General features: G+C 42.8%; 1 protein-coding gene across 7 annotated transcripts; it reads right to left on the bottom strand.

The window, feature by feature from the left end:
- Positions 1–423: 423 nt before the first annotated feature.
- On the bottom strand, positions 424–17,362 carry CDV3 (CDV3 homolog). Of its 7 annotated transcripts, XR_012625165.1 has the most exons (7): positions 16,823–17,361; positions 14,662–14,741; positions 12,387–12,523; positions 11,173–11,335; positions 10,038–10,087; positions 9,822–9,906; positions 424–9,656 (listed from the first exon to the last, which is right to left on the bottom strand). XR_012625165.1 is itself a non-coding variant. In XM_074840236.1 (6 exons), exons 1-6 carry the CDS (start codon positions 17,045–17,047, stop codon positions 9,899–9,901), a joined length of 663 nt encoding a protein of 220 aa, XP_074696337.1. In that variant the 5' UTR covers positions 17,048–17,361; the 3' UTR covers positions 424–9,898. The 7 variants fall into 7 exon arrangements, 5 of the variants coding, with proteins under 5 accessions (XP_074696337.1, XP_074696324.1, XP_074696347.1 ...); XR_012625164.1 differs by having other exon boundaries at positions 9,822–10,087; positions 16,823–17,362; XM_074840236.1 differs by having other exon boundaries at positions 424–9,906.
- Between the last annotated feature and the right edge of the window lie 1,582 nt (positions 17,363–18,944).

Raw genomic sequence — 18,944 nt, 5'->3', positions numbered from 1 at the left:
TAGCTAAGCTTTAAAGAAGTCTTGGAGCCACACAGCTCCTGCAGCTGCTGTGAAATCTGGGGGCAGGGCAGAAGTGGGGAGCAGCTAAAACCAGACCCATACCAACCCCCAGCGCAACCAATAACGTGGGAGCTGAGCGTTACCTGTTCCTGGGCCCTCTGCTCTGCTCACGCAGGCGTATGTGCCCCGGGCAGGCCGCAGGGCCCCAGTGGAGATGGGCTGTAAGCTGGGGGAAGGCAGCCCCTGAGCCTCCATGGTGAAGAACAGACACTGAGAGCACTGGGGGGAACAGCCAGAGCCTAGAACAGTGCCCGGACAACCAGCATGCTGCTGCCTGTCACAGCAACTGCTGTGACTGACTGCTCAGGGTCACTGAAGAGAGAGGTGAACACAACAACAGCAAGACAAACTTGGAGGTATAAATTCAGTTGGTGCTGTTAAGATAAATTTATTTTCTTCAGCTTTCTTCACAGGAAACATCACAAAAGTGCTTTACAGAGTTTGATACCATTACTCTAACATGGGACAAAAGGACAACAACAGGTGTGTGCACTGCACAGTTAGAAGTTGTCATATGCAGAAGCCATGATAGGTAAACCAGGGTAAAAAAATCTACTGACAAAAAAATATATATATATAGTTCAGGTTTTGAACTTAAATTATGACTATAAACATATAATTATATAAATATACAGGCACCATTAGGTTCCTGTGTTAACTGTGGGGGCCACACAGGGATTCTCAGAAATAGATCATATTATACTTGACTTTGCTGAAAGTTTCTGCTGCGCTCAGTGGGCTCCCAGCCAACCCTTTTCCCAGCCAGACAGTATCATTCGTTCTTTTGCACTACAACAAGCACTCAAATGGCTTTATCTTCATTTCTTCAGGTTAAGTCTGGTGGTGAGACATTCTGGTACACTGTGGAAAGCAAATTCAGTTTCATATTTTTTTCACTTACAGGGATGTCCTCTTACTATTCTTCACTCAGTCATCTCTTCATTAAAAAAATAAGAATGCTTTAGGCTAGACCATGCTGTCCACGTAAGACAGTTTTGTCTGAGCTAGCACGTTACCAGTCATGCAACCCTACTCCTTTTTGTAGCTGAACTGTTATACTGTGACCAGCACTACTGCCTTCATTGTGCTGTATTCTGAGGGAATTAGGCTCCCGTGTAGCCTTTGAGGGTCCAGGTTTAAATTCTCCGGAGGAGATCACATTTACTTGCTAAGCAATTTGCAACAGCTAGAGCCGTGTTTGCAATGCTAGAGCCCTGACTGAAGAAATACGCCTGATCAAGACTCCAGAGTTCTTGCTTATAAAGCTGCTAAGTAAGTGGCAAGTAGTTCAGGCACCTGGCTAGAAATCCTTGGCATGGTAATAATGTAGGTGAAAAAAGAAGGAGGGAATACTCTAGGGTGAAGAAAGGTCAAATCAAGACATTTTTGCTGGGCTTTCAGTTGCAGAAAAAGCAATTAGCAGAGCCAATTATCCAGAAAACACTGTCATGCCAGTTTACAAAGCCAGTTTGCCTTTTACCTAATTCCCAGATTAGAGACACAGTGCTCAGTCAGAAAACTAGTCAGTCCTGAAGGTTAAGGGGTGGTTAATAAATAACACAGTAAGGATTTGCAGTGGCAAGACAGGGCTTTGGCAAGTGTAGCAGCAGAGATGAGTCTTTTAGATGTGTGGGAAAGGGTATGAAGTACAACATTCTAACAACTTTCAGCTATTGCTGCATCTGCTCTATTCCCCCCTGCCCCCTCAAAATTAACAAAAAACCTCAGCTCCCCTTTGCCAACTCTATAAACCCGCAGCAGGCACAATTGTTTTTGACAGAATACTAGTAAGTGCTGTAATAGAACACCTAACAGGTGCATTCAAATAAATTGTAAAATCCAAGGTACATTCTTCTCAACTGCGTATCCTTATTACTGGAAAGCAGCTGTTCTCTATGATAACAGTATTCTGATATTGAGACAATGCAGCTCTTAAGTGGTAAGCTATACATCTTAACAGGCTTGAGTCTTCCCTTACAACATCTCCTCTGTATTTATAAACACAGCATTACTGGTAAATGCAGTCAACACTTAAGACTTAACCTCATTTACACATGTACGATCTTTAAAATACAAGATGAGAATGTGAAGAGATGAAACAAACCACAAAGACTAAGCCTGCCCCCCAGTGTTGCTGCACTCATCTTCATCTCAAATACTGTAATTTCAACATCCAGTTAGACTAAGCATGGCTGAGCCCATTTGGTTGCCAGTCAGAGACCAAGTAATACAGCTGCTTCATCTCTGCCACAAACAAAGTAACCTAGAAACTTAAAACAAATTTGCTATGGGGCTTGTTCGCTTGTGCTTGATTCTGGCTGTTTCTAGACTTCTGGTGAGAAGACCTCAAATCAAGTTTTAATGAAACTGATCTCAAGTGACAGAAATAACTCCACTGAAAGCAGTGAAGTTAAGCTCTGGGAGATCAGATTCATGTTTGTTTTACCTGTTTCTCAATGCATTTGTTCTCTTGTATTGGCCTGTTTTTATGGTTTGAATCATTTTGTTATGGTTATACATTCTGTGGAATAAGTTATTTAATTAAAAAAAAAGGAAGCTTATGACAACATTGTAACTAATGCTTTTCTGTAGGCAAATTATTTGAAATAAAGCAGACAGCTGTAACTCGATGACTTCAATGCTGTAACTGAGCTAGAAAGAAGATCCAATACAGAAGATAGGAGACAAGAAACAGAACAGAAGAGCTCAGATTGAGTAAAAGTTAGTAAGAGCATGCCATGCTAATCACTGGTAAGAAGAGTGAGTTATATACATGAAACTGAAGACTTCAGTACACCGGATGGCAAAAGCCAGTGCCCATGGGAAGTTACCAGGTTTGTCAGCACTGGGGAAGATGGTGATTGCCAGGGTAAGCTAACTCTGTAAACTTGGCAATTCAGTGGCAAGTGAACGTCAACAGAAAATAAACCCAAGGCAATGAATACTGGAAAGGCTTTAAACCACTCATACATGCTCTGGTGGATTCTGAATTAGTTGTGATCTTTCAAGGGGACGATCTAGGCATCACCATGGACAGCTTGATGAAGACATCTGCTCAATGTGTAGTTGCAGTCAAGAAAGCGAATAAGATGTTAGGCTGTATTAAAGACAGAACAATATGGAAAAATATTACAGCATTTATTTCTCTTAGAGGTCCTCAATTAGTATTTGCTGTTTCATCAGCACCTTAAAAAAAGTGACATATTAGAAAAATACAGGGCAGAAAGTGGTAAGAGAATGGTAGAAGCAGCTCTTCGTAGCTGGAACGACCGTAAGACCAAGGTAGTTTATTTGTTAAGAGGGGAAAAGAATAGATAGACATCTTAAAAGTAATTCTCCTCCCCACCATGTAACAGGATATATACCTCAAAGTCATTTTAAGCCACCTACCAGTCTGTTGACCTCAATATCACTTGTCATCATCATCACTGTAAGTATTCCAAAAAGCCCCATGTTATTCTTTAATGCTTATTATGCAGCTAGTTAAACATTTCCTCTGAAGTTACTGCAGTAGTTTGTTGAAATTTAACAGTAATAATTTCTGTCACAATTGTCACAGCTGATGCACATTAGCAACTGTCTTAGAGGTGCTGCAATGATAAAAGTATCAGTAAGAGAACATAGCTGCTGGTCCTCATCTCTGTCCAGTACGCACCAGAGGTCTAATTTGTCCGCGTGCACACCACCATCATGTTCTCTGCTTCTATTTGCAGGCCCACTGTAAAAGCTGAGCAATGAACCTTGAAATCACCAGCAACAGCAGACAAGGGCATACTCATAAAAATTATTTCTTCATGTTCCTTCAGCTGCAGTAAACTGATAAAGCAGGAGATAATAGTAAATAAGGTAATCACCTCTTCCGTATCTGTATTCCTTCCTCTGCTATCCCTCTGCTTACACCTCCCAGTTCTGTCTTGATTGTTTCTTTCCTTTATCTGTTTCACAGAAACCTCTCCATAGGCAACTACTTGCCTTTGCTTTATTCCCTTCATTTTTTTCCTCTACAGCCTGCCTTAATACCAGATTTTAAAAGTTTTGAAGTTAAGATTACTCTGCATGCTACTTCAACTTAAATATGAGAAAGGATAAAGAGTAGGACAAATGTGTGTTTACGTGTGGAGAGGGGAAGAAAACTACATTCCTACTACAAAATACCACTTCAGTATCCTGACACAAATTTTCAGGGGTGAACATTTCTAGTTCACATAATTTGAACAAACTTTAAAACAGCCACATTATAAGAGATGGCTATCAACTGTGAGCAGGATTTTATTTCAGTCATGGGGTTTACAAAATAGAGCAATATTGATTTTAATGTATTCCCTGTAAAGGCTCATAAATATACCATTTGGGTTGCACATAAAATTAGAGAGGAAATACCAGTTAGAGGGCTCAGCCTGAACTTTTTCCTTACCCATACATACTAAGTCTTAAATAGAATGTTTATTACATTCTGTAGAAATAAGCCTTTCCCAAATTACTATTAAAATACTGTAATGAAAGCTAATATAAAGATCTTTTAATAAAGATTTTAGTCCTCTGTCACACCTTCCATCAGCCCCAGCCCTTGACAAAGAACAGTTTTGGCCTCACAACACCCCTGTGAGGTAGGTGGTTGGGGTTTTTTTGGTACAGCTGGGGGAACTGAGGCAAAGTGAAACTAAATTACTTAAAGTTAACACAACAGCTCAGTGGAAAACCAAAGCCAAACCCCACTCTCTTGATCCTATGCTCTTGCTACAAAATGGGCTTGCTTCTCTCCAGTACACGCAGTTGTTTCAGATGATACTTTCCACTCCAGTATTCCAGATACCCTGTTTTTTCTGACAATTCATCAATACTGTGATACATTTTTAATATTTGTATTCTGGCTAAGCAGCCCATTGAACTTCATTAACCTTGCTGTATCAACATATATTCTAAGCAACTGAACATAAACCCACAATATACATACCATTAGAAGATGCTTCACAAAAAAGGGAAAGGTCTTCATAGCAATTTGAATCAGTGTCTCAGCTTTTTATCGCTTAAGTGAAAATGAGTTTTCTTAAATATGAAACAAGCTATTTCCTAGTAAGATTGCTGAACTATCTTGGAAATTGTACTCAGTTCTCTCTTTAGGCAACTGGTTAGCTTTGTACCAATGCAAAATTCCCTTCTCTGTCAATAGGTTTTCCTGATTCTTCTCTTTGAAGGGAAAAAATAAAATGGGATGCCTTCCCCAAGTACTGAACTTCAAACACTTTTGCTGATTTAAAGTCAGATGGATCTGCCCCTGCAAAGAGTGCTTACCCACGCAGCACTTCCCCTCCTATCCAACCACTTACACTCTACTCCCTACCTCAGGCTACGCATTTAACAGTACCATTTAGAAAACAGCCTTCCTAATCCCTCTCTTCTTATACCTCCTGTGTTTTATTTGCATAATTTCCACTCCCTCTAATTAAAAAAAAAGGTACCTTCCTTCCTCTTCTATTTCACTTCAAATAGAACATGGTGGAAATACATTTGGTGCTTCGGAAGCCAAACTCGATATACATGATAGTTATGACTTCTCCAAATCAGTATTAGACTCCTCAGTTCTGTTTTCTGCTGTCATTTCTTCTTCCATCTGCTGGAGCTTGCAGGTTCTCATATTAACCTCAATACAGATAAGCTGAATTTTTAAGTTTTTCTGAAGAATTTATTGGCAAATGTGTCAATTTCCTCCTCTTTTGTATGTAACTAATTTATATATCTGGAATTTAAATACTCATGTTCTTATATTTATATATACTCATTTTCTTATATTCCCAAATAAAGCCCCTGTTTACCATAAAACCAATTTGTGAAATTAAAAGCTGAAAACAGAGGGACAATCTGGGAACTAAGTTACAGTCAGACAACAAAACCTGGATTATAGCTATTCATAGATATTTTTAATTACTCGAGGTGTTTCAGGTAAAATTTAGTTTATTGGTCCTCTGATACAAAGTGGTTATGTAAAATATGAGGTATTCCTTTCTCTGACCATGTCAGTATTGGAAAGAATATTACTACCTTGTAAATAAGCACCTTTTAAGCACATGAAGCCCTGTTACTCTAAAAAAAGAATGATATGCTCCATTTTAATTATGGTGTTTGACAGAAAACCACAAGCAAGTTTAAAACTGCTCAACCAGGCTCAAATTAGAAAGACAAAAAGATACAACTATTGCAAAAGCTCAGATAAGCAAACTTCAAGATGTGCAGCCCTATCAAATTTATATTGTGTTTACTTGACCTAAACAGCACAGGTGTCACAGGCATATTGCAGTGAAGGAGTTTCCAAGAGCCAACAGATGCAAATACCAAACCTGCTAGTCCCTGTGGTGTCAGGTCTCCAACATAGTTCGTACCATTAAAAGTCATCTATCCGTAGATTTTGTAAGAGAGTTACTTTGGACATGACTGGTAAAGCTAGCTCCAAAGACAAAACTGAAGGAGCAGGAGATGGTCACTTTTAGTTGTCAGTTCCTCTTCATGAGTAAGATTAAACATGGCACAGCTAAACCAGGGGTGGGGAGTGGGTGAGAGGTGTTGGAAAACTGATCCTCTCCTACATTTATCATCAGCTCAAGTAAATACAGATGCCAGATTCCTACAGCAGGTATTTGGGAAGTCAACTTTATTAAAATTATCTAGTTTTTGGCATTTTAACATTCCTTAGATACAGACTATCACCAAAAACCACAAATCCAGATTGTTCCTTTCCCAGTAAGCACTGGATATTTAAATGTTCTACTAGCAAGTCGGTAACTTTGTGGCTGTGTTTATTTCATTTTTATTTTAAACCAGAGAAAGTAAACCAGAACCTTTAAATTGGAAATTAATAACTAACCCACCGTAAAAGCATGTTACAGGTTAGGAAGATCCTGAACTGGCACACGACTTCATTTTACTGACTGGTATCAAGGATCTCATTTCTACAACTGACAATCCTTCATTTATGGAATGAGCCTTTAACGAGCATTCTGAAGGAATGAAATGGACATTCTTAGCATGCCCCGAATATATGCAACAACAAACCAGATAAAGTTGGACTTCAGAGTCTCAAAAGCATACTGAGCTTCCACAGAGGACTGACTTGCAAAATTTCAGGCATGCAGAACAATTAATTGTTACAAGGAAGATACTGACAACTGGCATTTTGATAGTTGCTGGCAGCGATATTTAACACAAGAAACACTTTAAAATAGTTGAACATTCCGCACTACGGAAATCTGCTGCATTTCTGATTTTTTTCCTTTATGCCTCCAGAAAGAACCTGGAATGATACGTTTAAGAAAAGCCCCTAAAATAACACCCCTAGTTATCAGTAGCTGATGGACACCGGTGACAGCAACCATCCAGAGGTTGGGGTGGTTTGTTTTATTTTTTTCATTCTTTAATTTAGCAGAGCTACTTTCAAATGAAAAGCAAATCAAAGCTTCATTCATACTCAGTTCACAATCTCAAACCAGTCCTATATGGTGGGAGTCAGAAGACACTCTGACAGGTAGCAAACTAAACTTCTACGTATAAATAAAAGTCATACTAATATGCACTGCTAGAAGCTCTTAAGCAGAGCCCACCTGACCACAAGGCTGACTACCCGCTGCATGGCCTGTCCCTTGAGAGATGCAAATGCTCTGCGTTTCCTCAGCTGTCGTACGGTCATAAGCTAGAACTAAAGGTAAAGATTCATTAGACTCCAGAATCCATGTATATTTCCATTTTATTTGATTTGAAACTGTTACAGGGTTTTCTTGAACTGCCAGAATTCATGCCCAAAACCTCAAATAAAGATGGTAAAATGGACAGTCTCATCTACCCTTCATACAGTAGTAGACTAAAATCTAATTCATGTGCATTGGTGATCTCAATTGCTTTAGAGCAGCAGAAAAAGTGTTTTAAGATTTCACATTTCTACCACATCCAGTGACATGTCCATTTACCATGAATTCCACAGAAATCTTTAGTGACAAATCAACAGTTTTGCTGGCAACAATCTATTTTCAAGGAAGATACATGGCTCAGAGTCCAAGCTACTGGTATCAGTCTTTCAGTGGGGTTTCGTTTCCAAATGAAGTCTCCAACTTAAAGAATAGTCTCTTGAGCCCTCTTTTAATAGCAGCTTCTAGCAGAAGTTTTAGAGACAGTTAACTCTGCAAGGACAAGGCCAGTTTTAGTCTGTGCACAGAAGAACCAGGTGAAACCCCAGCCCCGCTGAAGTCAACAGTAAAATTCCTATCGGCCTCAGAGAAGTAGATTTAAAGCGAGTCAGCAGTTAGTCAAAGGGAACCCAGCTAGGCGATTCCTGCACTATCCTCATCTTCTGCACATACACAGTACTCCCACACACGTAAGCAAGTTTTGTTTTGTTCCCTTGGTTTTCTTGCCATTGGCAACTCTTACAGATATTGGGTCTATTTTTTGGCATTTACTCTGAGAAACCTCAACACTGGAGCACGCCACTATTGTACTTCATTTTGCTTCTGGTGTAAGAATTCAGAGAAGAGAAAAACAGTTACAGCAGGACACTTTTGGTACTTGACAGGTTTCTTTCATCGAATCAGTTATGGGTAATGTCCTATATTCTTAGTGTATCAGTGCCATTTTGCCTACTTCCACTAAATTAAGTCAGAGATGACAATAACTTAAAGAAGTCACTGCCTTCAATTATTACTAAACCTCCTGACTTTGAATAAACACCATTTAATGAGTTTTAGTTAGAGGATTTCTGCCCCAAAAAGCCTGCATGCTTTACAGAAGTAGCCAAACAATAAGGCTTACCAGCTTTAGTTATCCCTCTGCATACTAAGCTATTTTGGTTATCAAGTAACCATTCCCCTTCAACGAACAAATAACTATTTTTAACAGAGGAGAAATTTTTATCTAGTATCACTACTGCCACATATCTCATTTTTAAAAGACAAATTCTGAAGACTGTAGTCAAGAGTCTGGATACCTGTGTCAAATCAAAACTCAAGTCTTAGTGCTTTAGGGCAAGAAAGACAAACCTCATGACAAAAGAACAAAATAAACCCTATTTCACTACAACATCTCATTGTTATTTAAATATACTGCAATTTGATACCAGAAACAAGGCAGGCATTTTTTTGTGGAGAACAGAAAAAAAATGCTTAAACAGACAACTGAAAATGGCTAATGCAAACAGACCATTCAAACCCATCGATCCTCAAATCTGATACTGTGAGTTTTAATATGTTTTGTAGTTTCTTCAGTATAGCTATCTAAAAAGGTAAACAAACTACAGCTCTGTTCTACTCAGATAGTGAGAGTGGTGTGGTACGCTCCAGAAGTCTCTAGTAGGCTATGGCTACACATGACAGGATTCCTCAGAAGGGGAACAGAATAGGTTTGTCATTAAGGTCACTTAAATCTTTGTTATAGCAAATTGGAACCAAATGGCTGACTTCTGCAGGATTTCTGACAGGAATCCAGTAGAGCTGGTTTCAAGTTTCAGATGGCCACTAAAACAGCTGTAACCTTCTCTTCCAGAAGTTGTGATCCACATGGTGTCCACAATGAGTGCAGCAAGTCTGAGGTAGTCAACCTTTACGAAGGCTCAGTATCTGAACATAAAAAGATTTTGAAATGACCACTGGCTGTAGGTATCTTTCTGAGCAATTAAAGAACACTGATGACTCTTGTTCAATCATTACATTAATTTGCCCCATATCCAATGGAGAAGTTGTAACATATTATGCTTCCATAATGCAGGAGAACCAATCACTTACGTCAAAGTAGTCTGCGCTTGCTGCAGTAGATCCAGCAGAAATAAGGTGGCATGTTCATCATAGCCGTTAGCTGTAGTTTAGTTACCTTAGTAGAAGGGTTACCAAAAAAGCATTCCTTAATTGTAATGTGTCTGCAGGTCTACTGATCCCCAAGCACAGCATACTGGTTGTCTAGCTGAAGTTTAAGTGCCTGGTTTTTTGAGACCTCATCCCTACCTCTAGTTTTGTGTTTTACTACTTCAAAGCTCTTCTCCATTTCTTTATCCCTAAGGGAAAATAAATGTAATCAGTAAATATCTTGTCACTAACTTCTGAATTGTGAATTTCTAGTTGACTTCCACCCCATCCCAACAAAAACATTATGAACACAGAACACAAAGGTCTAGAGTTTTAACAGAACAGCCAAACATTCCCGAGCAAGTCTTGTAAAACCTTTTATCTCCAGAATCAAGCTTGTTACCCAGTACAATTCAGATTAGTCTAATTTCAATATTAACATTCTCAAAAGTTTTAAGTGCATTTATGAAAAACAGGTTTTAGAAAGCAGAAGTCTATTTCTAGAATGCTCACTCAGAATTTCATCTTTGCTCAATTTGCACTGTTCAAACCCTAAAGCATCAATGACAGCATGTCTCATTTGCCAAGTAAAGTCACACAAAAAAACCCCAAGAAGAAACAAAGCTTCTGCTAGGCTGTATGAGTCACTAACACAGCAAGCAGAACAAAAAAAAACCCAAAACCCCAAGTGAATGAGGTATTGGCCTAGCTATCTCTTCTGTAGGGAACGAGGTGACAGAAAGATCAGGACTCAAAAGCAAGGTGAGACTCAAGTCTTCAGCACAACAAAATACAAAACACTTCAGCAAAACTGGGGGGGGCTCATCACTGTAAACCACAGCTCAGACAGCAAGTTTACTGATTTGTATTAAACCCCATTCCTCCATTTAAGTTACCTTCACATCTCTAATGAGAAGGCAGTGTGCTCAAGACATCCTACTCATGCCTACTGACAGTAGTAACACAGAGCCTCACCACAGCTAGTAGCTCAGGGAACCAGATGCTGTCAAGAGCAGAAATATTCTGCTTCAGGGAAATCCTTCAGCAAGTCAAAGATAAGGTTACTGGCAGTCTTGTTGGGCTATGTCCCATGAAAGTTATTTCACGGGAAGCCCTTCCTGGAGTTGCAAAATACAGTTAAGACCTCTCCCCTATCTCTTTGCCAAACAGAATAATTTCTTAAGTTATTTCTTTCCTCTGTGGAAAAATACAGGGTTAAGCCCTAAAAGAAAATAAGAACTTAGAGAAGGCAGTTAAAAATACATCTCTTAGGAAATTAATGGAATGTACTTACTTTCGACTGTCTACAAGCTTGGCAGTGGACTGCAGTGATGGAAACTGCGTATCGCTATAGATTTCTGGTGGTCCTTGCTGTGCTCTTCGTGGCCTGCCGCCCTCCCTGGCGCCAGGCGGCCTGTACACACCACCAGTCTGGACTGGTTCTGGGGTTTCTGTAACTAGTTACAAGAACAAGATTTAGAATAATAGAGTAAGTTTGCATTCATATCTGAAAAAAACCAAACTCACAAATAAAAGAATCTTGCAAGTACGTTTTTGCACCTTTTAAACCTCCGGAAGTATTTTAGACAAAGCAGAAAATCAGATGTCACCCAATTTAACCTATACTTAGGAGTCAAATTAAGATGTGGCTCCAGTGTATTGCCTCACAAAGTTCAGGGAACCTAAACCACTGATGAGGACTTCATGTTTCCTATTTGCCATTTATTAGCAGCTTACATTTCAAACTAGAGATTTAAACACATATGGCTGCCAAATCTTTTTTAAAGCACCTCTCCAGATGCAGAAGAGACTATCCAAATAGTTTGTATTTAAGGTAACAATCTACAATGGAATAACAGTGATTTAATTAACTTTACCTCATTGCCTGTACAAACAAGAAAAAACACAGCAGGCCACTTTCCAGTGAATTTCTCAATGGAAGAGAACAGTCTGAACCCAGATCATGACTAAGTAGTTCATCTCCGCTGATGCTAATAAATTGTCCTTAATCAAAACTAAAGTCCCATTCCAGTTAATCAATTTTGCAATGTCATGTTCTCTGTACCCTAGAACTGATCTGAAAAGTGTACTACTCACCATGGAACTCTACTCAAGGACCGCCGTATTAGACACCAGATATTGGCTGAACATCCACTTAATTGTCAAAGCACTATTTTTTGATCAACAGAAATGCTTCCAGCACGTATTTTGCAAATTGCAAAGTAGAGGGATCTCCTTCAAAGATGGAATGCTCCCCCCGCCTCCCCTTCTGATGTCAGAAATAAAAACCCCTCCATTTGTGTTTAAAGTATTTGACAGCACTATCAATCCAGTTCCTTAGATCCCTTCTCAGGAAAATTTCCTTATTTGCTAATATGTCAAACAAGCCAATCAGCATGTGAGAAGGTGCCTGAATAGAACTGCTCCTTTTGGTCTATGCTCTGAGCAGTCTAATTCAACCTGATATGCTTCTGATTGGAAAAAGCAACAACTCAGAGTTAAATTTACCAATTGGTTCAACGACAGGTGCTGGTGCAGGAGCTGACTTGTTCCAAGGACCAGATGATCTGTCTACACCACTACCAGTCTCCTCCCAGTTGTCACCAGGTTCTTCTCTTTTTTCACCTTCATCATCTTCTTTTTCACTATAAAAGAGCATTTAGCAAACACAGGTTTAAGACTTGCCACAGACTACACAATCGCCATAGACAAGACTTCACAGCTACTGTACTGAAAATACTAGATTTATCCAGACTACATTAGTCCTGTGTAATCACTGTATTAGAGAACAATTTTTGGCATGCTTCTATGTAACTTGGCAACTGAGAAGGAAAAAATTCTTAAAAAAATACAAATTCAAACTGTACTAAGTCATCAAATAAATCAATTTCTTATTTTGAGCTTAAAGACTTTTTTCTTATCAAGACAGTCATGCATTTGGAACTGATGAGAACATAAAGCAGGAAAGGCGTACAAGTCCAGCTTCCATAAAATGCTTTAGTCAAGAGAAAGAAATTGTGAAATAGTGACAGAAAGCAAGTCCTGAGCTCCCTTTCCCTATAATCACAACCACCTGAGAAACACTCTTATATTATGCACACAAATATAATCTACAAACCAACTCAGATTTTTTTGGAAAGGAGGCAATCAAAAAATACAGAAACAAAAAATATGCCATTTTTAAAAGATAAATCCTATGAAAAAGCCTGACTATTTTATTTAGACTATTTCATTTTGCATAGAAATAGTGAGAGGCTCCAAATAATTTGCTAGACAAAGCTACTACAGAAAGCTGGTATAAGGGGACATACATGGAGGGTGAGGCTGTTAAAAGACCCAGGACACTGATCTGAACACCAGCAGGGAAGTGTGAATACAGAATAAGTTTATAATACACCAGATCTTACTAATCATGATTGGATAAGCTTTCTATATAAGTAATAACCAGAGAACAATTAAAAATACCTATAATTTCTGAAAATTAAACAGCCTTTCACTATTCAACCAGTAACAATCATAGTAAGCTGGACCGAGGGCCTAAACACACCACTGTTCTATTTTAAACCACAGTCAAAAGCAGATGCCTACAGACTAGCTAGAACAGAGTAAGTATACATAACACCCCACCCCTGCCAGATACTCCGTGTCTTATTTTCAGAAAATTGATCTCTGGAGCTGGATAATTTATAACCTCCTTCTTCCATTTACTTCTCCACTCTCCCCTTGGATCCACTAACTGAATGGTTACAAAATCCCATGGCAGAAGCTTCTACATGCCTGAAAATCTGCCACAGCATCAAAAGCATTCAGAATGCTGGCCTTTGTCTGGAAAACCAAAGTACTCGCTTTTCAAACAGTACTAGTAGTCAGTGAAGCAGCAGCCCACTTGTTACTTGTCCATTCAGACATGTGATTATCCGCTGTGACACTTCAATGGTACGGAGAGCTTGTGGACCAAATACATGCAAATGGCCTAAAAGGACTAGTTAACCGAAAGGGGAGGGGGGTGCTAAAAAAAAAAAAGCAAACAATATGTAAGACCTGCTCAAACAGTGAAGAAAACATCTACTGCACCGGTTACAGGTAAGATGATTTTAAGATGGCATTATTCTGAACATCATTGATACCTGGACAATGAGGATAATGTGACATTCTCTGTCAAAGACTGAGGTCACAAAAATCCTTTTTCTGACTTGATGAAACATTTTTCTTAAGCAGAACACATTTAAGTAGACTTAGTTTGGACCAGACTACAGGAATAATCTAATGAAAAAGCAAGCAAAGAATCTTGGATGAGACTCATAAATGCAATCCTGTGGGACCTTGTTATGGGACACCAGTTTTACCAACTGCATTTTCATTTTGTTTAAATAAAAATGCAATGTTTCAGGAATTCACTCCCCAAACTTGAGATGCTAAATAGATTGAGTCAGATACCCTTACAGCAGTCAAATGAGTCAGTGGGAATTACTATCCTGCACTGCTCTCTCAGCGGAATTCCTCCTTCACTATCTTTATGGAGGGGAATGTTAAGCATTTGTAATAAAAATCTTAGTTCCAACCAAAACAGATAGACCTAGAATATCAGTGGAGATTTAGAAAATAAAGAGAACATCAGCAGGGAACAGTCAAACCTAAGTAACCCTGCAGCAAACTTGTATACTAGCAGAAACATCTCAAACCTCTGTTTAACTGGACTCCGTGGAGGCAGCTCTGAAGAAAAAATACACTTTTTAGACATAGGTAATTATTATACTGGAGAGAAAAAGAAAAGAAGTAGTACCTTATTTGCATGGATTGAACTCTAAGACCGCTATAATCAATTTCTTCCTTTTGCTCAAACTCCTTCCAATCATCCTCTTCCTGCAAGAGGAGAAAAATGTAAGTTGTTACCTCCTTCACACTGAAAGTAGAAAAGAAGAAGAATGTAACTAAGATAATACAAAGAAAACTAAGGGTGAAGGTGCAGTTGCATGTGAAACTCATCTGTGTGCGCCACTGGCAACAGGGGAAAGGATTCCACTCCCTCCTCCCCTATCTTACTGTACGTCATCTAGGATGCACTTGTGAGCTGACTGTAACTCATTCACTAGAACAGCTAAGAAACACCCCAGCAAAAAAGTCATTCAAGTGAAAGAAAACCACATAATCTCAATAAAAATCCAGCAGGAAGTCAAGGGACAACACAAAGCAGGGAACAGGACTGTGCAGTCAAGACCAGGGAAATACAAGGGCAAGACCTCTCCCTTTTCCCTTTTACTAACAGTAAGCTTTTATGACAGCTTGAATGCGCACAAAGCTTTTCCATCATCTATTACATGAGCCAAACATTTGGAATAGCTTGCAGTGGACTTATGACAAAGATTAATATTGGTACATTTGACTTGCTCACATTCACAGCCACATTTACAGCCTTTCTTGTTTTCTTAATAATGTCTTTATAATAGTCAAAAGGTCAGCTTCAAAACCACAGCAATCTTAGCACACAAAAATAGCAGAATACTAGTCTCTGGAGAGCACCACTTTAAGGTTTTAAAACAGGAGTTTGATTATGTGTTTGGGGAAAGAAGGAACCACCTAAGTGCAGTCAATTTTGTCCTACTGTGTCATCAGCAGATTCTGGCATTAAGGTAGGCCAGAAATGGACCAGAAGAGATAAGCAATCCTCTCATTTTCCTAGTCACAGGTTTAAGACACACACACCCCCTAATTTGCAGTTCACATCATTCCTACACTGTACACGAAATGCAGTTATACTACTTTAAATATTAAGACCTTGCAAGCAAGGTCTGCCAATGGTATAGCTCCCTTTCTGCTGAACAGCTGGGAATACGGCTTCTTTTAAGAGCCCTGTCCAAGGATCTTCTACATTATCAACCTCTAGCAGGAAAACTTTGACCTGCTTTAAATTAACAGCAGAAGTAGAAAGTGACCTCACGTTATTGCACTGTCTGCTGAAGATTCAATCTTTTGGAAGAGCATGAGTCTACAGCTCTAAAGTCTTTTAGACTTCTTATATCCCCATCTCCATGGAAACATCAGTTTCCAAAATAATGTACTTTTCACATTTAATGATCTTTATTTCTAATCCAAGTACAAGCTTCAGTCAAAACCAGGTATTATTTTACAAGCAAACGCGCATGAGAGCAGCCGAAAGATTATCACTGACCTTGGTCTACTTCGAAAGCTACTGCAGGAGCCAAGCTCCCCAAGTTAAACAACATTAGAAAATAGCAAGGTATTTCTTAAAATCCATTTAAAAATATACAGCATGGCCCGCTTTAAGGCACTAACTACGAGCACTTAAGCTTCTCTTGCATTCTCATCGTTTCACTGTAATACGGTACAAAAAAATTACTGGCAGCAAACGCCTTCTTGGCAGAAAGGCAAAGCGCTCGGCGTACTCTGTCTGCAGAGCCAGGGGGATCTTATTGCCAAGGTCCACAGGCCACACGCCACAAACCCAGGTGGCCTACGGCTGGCACCTGATGCAAACCCCCAGTTCCGGCCGCTACCGTGCGCCAAGACCCAGAAACCAGGCAGGGCTGGGTAGAACCGAAGCCGCAGACCGGGAACCGGCCCCGCTCCCCACCCCCCCCCCACCTCCACGCGGATACAAGACACGTTTCGAGGCTCGGAGTCCACCGGGGCCGGCGCCCGCCGGGCTTCCCTCCCAGCAGCAGGCGCAGCAGCGCCTGCCCGACGGCTCCAGCCCGCTGCCGCCCGCGCCGGGGCTGGGCCGGCCGGGGAGCCCCGCCAGGCCCCGGGGGGCGGCCGAGGGCGCCCTCATGGCCGGGCCGCGCCGCTCCCCCGGGCCGGCGGCGGCGCCCCCTGCCGGCAGGAAGGCGCCGCCCGGGCCGGCGGAGGAAGCCGTGACCCTTCCCCCACCGCCGCCCCGACGGAGCGGCCCCGCTCCCCACCCCCTCCCCTCCTCCCGGCCGCACCTTGGTCGCCGTCTTGGCGGAGCCGGCGTTGGAGGCGGCGGCCCCGGAACCGCTGCCATCAGCCGGACGGGTTCCGCCGGCCGCCGCGGCCGCCCCCGCGGCGTTCGAGGCGGCGTTAGAGGCGCTAGAGGCGGCGGCGGCCCCTCGGCTGCTCTTCTCCTTCCGCTTCTTCTTGTCCCGCTTGGCGAAGAAGTCGTCGAGGCTCCTCTCCTCAGTCTCCGCCATGACGCCGGCTCCGGCTGACGGCGGCGGCGGCCGCTACCAACGGCGGGGCGGGAAGGGAGAGGGTGTGGGGGGAAAGAGGAGAGGGCAGCGGCGGCCCGCGCCAACAGGTGAGCCCCGCGCAGCGGCGGCGCGGCCTCCCGCTGCCTCCCGCCCCTCGCCGAGGGGAGCGAGCGCGGCCGCCTAACGGCTGCGGCTGGCCGGGACCGCGCGAGCCCGCCCGACGCCCAGCGGGAGGAGGCTTCCGCGCTCCACGTTGGTGGCCGCCGCTTGACACGGCCTGAAAGAGAGGAGGGGGGGGAAGAGGCGGCCCGCCGCGGGGCTGGGCTGAGGGGAAAGGGGCGGGGCCTTCCGGCGGTTGAGCCCTGCTGCGCATGCGCATCAGCGCCGCAGCCAATGAACGGCCGGGAAAGGAGGTCCTGCCGGCCAGTCAGAAGTCTCCAGGGGCAAGGCGCTGACGTCGCGACGTGAGAATGCGTGACGGGCGGGGAGGCGCTGGCGCGGGTGGGGATTGGTCGGGGCGGGCGGGGCGGCGGGGGGAAGCGGCGCGGGGGTCGGTTAGAGCGGGGCGGCGCGTGCGCACTGAGGCCGGGCGGGGCGGGGCGGCGCTGGGCGCTGTCGGCGCGTGTCGGGCGCTGACCGCCGCGTGCGCCCGGCGGCCGTGCCGCTGCGCGCCTCGGTCCTACCCCGCTTCCGCCTTCCCCTGAGGCCGAGCTGGCGGCCATGAGGGGACCCGCGCGGGGGTCCGGCTGGGAAGGGCTCATGGGTGCGCTGTGACCGGCCGGGGCTCCTCGGGATACCGTTGGCTGCTTCCCGCGTCGGGGGGGGGGGGGGGGGGCAGGCCCTTCCTGTCAGGGCCCGCCGCGGAGCGGGAGGGACAGGGACGGGAGCCCAAGGGGGCTGTCCCCGCAGAGCGCTGCGAGAGCCGCTCCCGAGGAGGCGGAGAGGGAGGGCTGCTGGAGCGGCCCCTGCCCTCAGCCGGTCCCACCGGCGCAGGGGGCTCCTCCGCCTGCCCAGCAGCGGCTCGGGCTGTGCCCAGCTCCCCACCCTTGAGGTGAAGTGGCGTTCGCTCTTGGCGTGGGCTGAGATGACTAATGCCCGGCCTCCCCGCACCCTGGGAAGGGCCGTGCACTGACACTGTCGCTGTAAAGGATGCAAGGAAGTAATTTTGCTTTCGTCTTGGAAATGGTGCGGTTAAGTGAGTAAGACTTGAAACACCGCTCTGTCTGGGATGTCCGGATGTGTCGGTGTGAACTTCGCTGCTTTCCTGACTCACAGTGAAACCCAGGAAATACCTTCTGGGAAACAAACTTCACTGTGGGTGTCTGCAGATTGTCGCCACTAGCCTTGGGTACTGTAGTGACCTTTAGCTTTGGAAAAAAACATGGGTGTTTAAAAAGTTCACCGTGGCTTCAAAATGCATTGTCAGAACTTCTGAGGCAGGACACACGCTGTCATGAGTCAAATAATTAGATGAAATACTGTTTCTGATGACTTACTTTTTTAGTCAGCCATCAGAAGGAGATAGATATTCCTACAGCTAAAGTGTGAGCCTAAATGAGAATTACCCATCAAATAAGCATTGGTTTGTGTTATATAAAAGTAAGCATGTTTGTATTCTTGATTTATTTAGTATCATGCTTTCTGATACTTTCTCTTGAAATTATTACATATGTGTGTATGTATTAGCATGTAAATTAAAAGTTTTCCTGAACTTTGGAGAGTGACAGTCTCTAATTTGTGTCCATAAAAATAGTTAATGTTTTCCCTCCATAATTCTCAGCCTATTTGAAAAAATAGGGGAGGTGCCATTGTCATATTGCCGAAAGAGGTTAAATACTCTGTGAAGCGTTTGGTAGCTGTGAGTAACCGAATCACTGTAGTCAAGCGTTCTGTGTTT

This window comes from Strix aluco, chromosome 1 (assembly GCF_031877795.1).
Source record: "Strix aluco isolate bStrAlu1 chromosome 1, bStrAlu1.hap1, whole genome shotgun sequence".
Classification (NCBI taxonomy): Eukaryota; Metazoa; Chordata; class Aves; order Strigiformes; family Strigidae; genus Strix; species Strix aluco.
Note: the sequence above shows the minus strand (reverse complement) of the source record. Positions and strands in the feature narration are given on the sequence as shown.